At 44.9% G+C, this 4537-nt stretch overlaps 1 protein-coding gene across 1 annotated transcript; it reads right to left on the bottom strand.

The window, feature by feature from the left end:
• Positions 1–3307: 3307 nt before the first annotated feature.
• On the bottom strand, positions 3308–3874 carry LOC124163072 (circumsporozoite protein-like). Its single transcript, XM_046539858.1, has one exon. It carries the CDS (start codon positions 3872–3874, stop codon positions 3308–3310), a length of 567 nt encoding a protein of 188 aa, XP_046395814.1.
• Positions 3875–4537: the final 663 nt, after the last annotated feature.

Genomic DNA, 4537 nt, shown 5'->3' with positions numbered 1-4537 from the left:
AACCGCCCGCCCACTCTCCCTCGCGTCGTCAACACGCGCGCCCTCCGATTGGCTGATACGACCGAGAACAATTGAAGCGAGCGAGCGCGCCCCCTGTCCCTCGAAATTGAGCGGGCACCTCATCACGGTCCGCCCATGAGCATAACTTTTCCTCAAACTCATTCCATTACTGTGGCTATATGATGATAACGAAACCTGTCACCTACTGCATGATATAATCACGTCAATACGACAGAAGGGACACGAGGGCTCACGGTGGTCTCAATATCGAAATGGCGGGTTTAAGCAAGCTGCAGTTTGCGAGTGATGGTGTCTTGTCTTCGCCTTTTTTGCTGCATTAATTCTAACAAATGTTTAAACGTGATGGATTTAACATTTCAATTTTATTTTTTTTTAATTTTCGTGATTAATAATTTAAAAAATTAATTGTATTCCATTATTAGTTTTGTGCAATACGAGCTATTTTCCTGGAATCAACTTTCAAAAAGATTTCACAAAGACTAAGGTTTCCAAGTTTTAAACATTATCTTATTGAATATATGTAGAGATTCAAAACTGAACGGAGGGCAACAAGTTAAAAAAGAATATAAGTCCGAATGAGCGATTTCTATTTTCGTAAGGGATTGAGTCATTGGCCGACATTTCCATCGCCGGCTGCCCCGCCTATTTCTGCTGAGGGTCCTTTCACTTTCCACGGCGTGATTAGGATCTACCCACGTTTGTATCCGACAGATTTTAGCGACTCGAATTACGCCTCGGCATCTATCACGCATTCATTGGAGGTCCCATTTCTATCGGATGGTCAAAGTTACTTCTCTTTTTTATATTTTGGACCATTTTGCCATGGTGAACAATTTTGACCTAGCAACGGTTACCACACAAAAATGTATCCAACCGGCCGCGGTTTGGACGAAGCGTAAATTATAAAAGTTATTGAGGTAATAACTGTCGTAATTTCATCACCTCATGCATAAATGAAAGCCAAAGAAGAACAAGGTGGATTGGCCACGTGGTGATACACAGTAGTTTCGTGGGAAACGTAATGGAAGGGAAAATCGATGCAAAAGCATGGTCTCCAGAGGAAGAGCATGGGATGAGTAGAGAGGACAGGAGGGGATGAGTAGGGGGAAGGTCAAGAGCGCCGGGGAGATAGGTCAAAGAAGTGGCAAGGAGAGAAATGGCGGGGTATAGAAAGTGAGAGCATAGAAAGGGAGAAAGTGCAGGATAGGTGCTAATCTCAGTATTTCAATAGGTACTGTGAATGGATTTTGAATTAAGTATTAGGCTCATATGAGTTTGTTTCTACAATGACTCAATGATTCAACCTATAGGATGGTTTGGAAGTGCGAGGGTAGAGCTCTCCCCGGATTCAGCCAATAGCACTAATTTCACACGTTCAGGGTTGGGTAATTGGGTGGGTTCCTGTCCCTGCGCTACCCCAGCTTCAAGTATTTCATTGTGACCAGGAACCTTCAGTGGATTACGCCTCGGCATCTATCACGCATTCATTGGAGGTCCCATTTCTATCGGATGGTCAAAGTTACTTCTCTTTTTTATATTTTGGACCATTTTGCCATGGTGAACAATTTTGACCTAGCAACGAGCCCTGAATCTTTATAGGTCGAACAACAATTGGAGCCCAGGTCACTGCGGTCAAAAGCACATCGCTCTTCCCATTGGAAAAATTCAAGTCAATTTACTTCCGCGCCAACTACTGGCCAATAATTCACCTTCTTCATTCATGCCTTTGGATTAATAACTACGTTAACAGACACGGTAAAACTCTCATTTATCTTCGGTCCATTGTGAAGAAATAGGTTAGATAGTTAAAATTCGCATTTGAGTTCAGATACACTGTCGACTAATTGGTTATTCATATTGGCGACAAAAAGCTTCCTAATGGGCGATTGAATATTGGCATTATACGAGGGTTATTAAAAAAGTAAGCTCCGATTTGCCCCCTAACTATTTGAATAAGGCACCAAGGACGAAACACGCATGCGCGGAGACGGCATTTTGTCGGCAAGAAACATCAGATATTCATTGGTAGATTACATTGGAAGTTACGTTCCTAACATAAAGAGAAGTGCGCGAGTGTGTGTGAACAAAGGACGGGAGAATTCGCCGGATGGACCACGCGCTTTGGCCGACGATCAGTGATTTCAGACGATTTGGTTAACGAGACGGTTGACGAGAAAATTCAACGACCCACCGCACAGTCCGGACTTGGCGCCAAGTGATTTTCACTTGTTCCGCTACCTAAAGGCCTAAAGGGGTTTCTTGGCGGCAATTGGCACTTCGACACACACTATGAAGCGAAAGAGGCGGTCAAAGACCGATTATCATCGAAGGCGGACGATTTCTACAACTTAGGCATTCAAAAGCTTGTTCAACGATGTGACAAACGTTTAAATAACTATGGAAACGCTGTAGAAAATGTAGAGATAGATGTAAGGAATGTAAATAAAGCAATGGTTTTGGAATTAAAGAACATTTTTTTGCTTAACTGGGCCTTAATTTTGGAATACACCTCGTAATGGTTAATGAAACATTTACCTCAGGAAAAGGTAATAAAATGACGAATTCAGTCCTTGTATGTCGTTATTCGAGTGCCTCACAGGCAGTTGCTCCTTCATCTAATTCTTCAACTCCCACATTGAATAATTTTCCACATGTCATGATTATTTTCCACGAGGAGTACGACATGGAATACAGCCCAAAAATTTGATGTTGGCTTTACGCTAAAAATACTTCATCAAGGCAAAAGAATCTTTATAGGTCGAAGTGCAATGTTCTGCTCAAGAGAGGTGCCATTACCGAAATTGTTACTTTGCTGAGAGGAACTTTCTTTCCCGTTCACGTTTCAAATTTAAGTCCGGGTTCCAAGGCGTATTCTTGCGCAAACCATTCCACCTCGCCCCAGAGAATTAACAAAATGGCAATGTTTCACAACTGACCAAGCGTCAGGGAACTTGCTTTCCAATGTGGGTGGAAGCAGGTCATGTGGTCCAGCGCCGGAGGGTAGGCGTAAACTCCCAACTATAAACTGACATTCAGGATCTTCTCTTCCGGAGCATGAGCGGCTGAGGGGAAGGGATTATATCAATAATAGATGGAGGTGCATCGCATCACTCGTTTAAAACATCGGCTATATTTTGCGGGAACTCCACGTGTTAAACTCCACCTTCACCGACGCCTCAATTACCTACTCGATAACCATTCTCAGTACTCCCGTCTACCCTTATTACTCACTACTCACACAAGGAGAAAAATTGTGTCTCGAAATTTTAACCGTGAATAGCTGATGTCAGTAGAAATCAAAGCCAAGCGCTTCGATCGGTTGCGTATTTGGCGTGTTGCCGGAAGCCTTTGAAAACTGCCGAGATGCTGTGTTGCCGGATGCCTTCGAAAACTGCCGAGATGCTGTGTTGCCGGATGCCTTCGAAAACTGCCGAGATGCTGTGTTACCGGATGCCTTTGAAAACTGCCGCGATGCTGTGTTGCCGGATGCCTTTGAAAACTGCCGCGATGCTGCGTTGCCGGATGCCTTTGAAAACTGCCGAGATGCTGTGTTGCCGGATGCCTTTAAAAACTGCCGCGATGCTGTGTTGCCGGATGCCTTCGAAAACTGCCGAGATGCTGTGTTACCGGATGCCTTTGAAAACTGCCGAGATGCTGTGTTGCCGGATGCCTTTGAAAACTGCCGCGATGCTGCGTTGCCGGATGCCTTTGAAAACTGCCGAGATGCTGTGTTGCCGGATGCCTTTAAAAACTGCCGCGATGCTGTGTTGCCGGATGCCTTTGAAAACTGCCGCGATGCTGTGTTGCCGGATGCCTTTGATTGGTATATCGCGATCTCCGGCCGGCAAATCATTCCAAGACACGAGTTGTCCAGAGCACCCGGCAACAGGGCAAACACGCGACCAATCGAAGCGCTGGGCTCAAAATTTCTCTACTTTGAAAATGGAGATTTTTCGACCGAAGCACAATTTCGGTCCTTACTGTGATCAGCTATCCAGGGCTAAAACTTCGTTAGACAATTTTTCTCCACACTGCATACTTTCGATCTGGGTCCTTTCCTGATCGGTCGGTGGGTCGACTCCCTCCAGACACTTGAAGATCGGCTTCCGCGTAATTAGTGCACTCCTTCCAATACTTCCATTCCAATCACCTCCTTTGTCACTCTTGAGCGTCGGATGATTTTAATGTGCCGCGCAAAGAAGTTTTCGCCTGGAGCCAATGGGGTGGTCTTGGTTGGAGCTGTGCTGCGAATCCTCCCGGTGGCCTAGCCACATCCATATCCCTTTCATTTTGGTTTGTGCAGTTCTTTCAGTTTCGCCGAAATACACCGCACCACAGTCGCGTGGTATCTCATTAGCGCCACGAGTTCAAATGGCGATTGTGGTTAGCCTATCATCCTGATTTTCAGGCTGTGTAAATTGGAGCTTCATTGAATGTTTTCTGTGTCTGAAATAAGAATAATCGATAAAAAATCGTTTCGGGTGTGACTTTGTGGAAGTTGCTAATGGTCATACAA

Source organism: Ischnura elegans, chromosome 7, assembly GCF_921293095.1.
Source record: "Ischnura elegans chromosome 7, ioIscEleg1.1, whole genome shotgun sequence".
Taxonomy (NCBI): Eukaryota; Metazoa; Arthropoda; class Insecta; order Odonata; family Coenagrionidae; genus Ischnura; species Ischnura elegans.
Note: the sequence above shows the minus strand (reverse complement) of the source record. Positions and strands in the feature narration are given on the sequence as shown.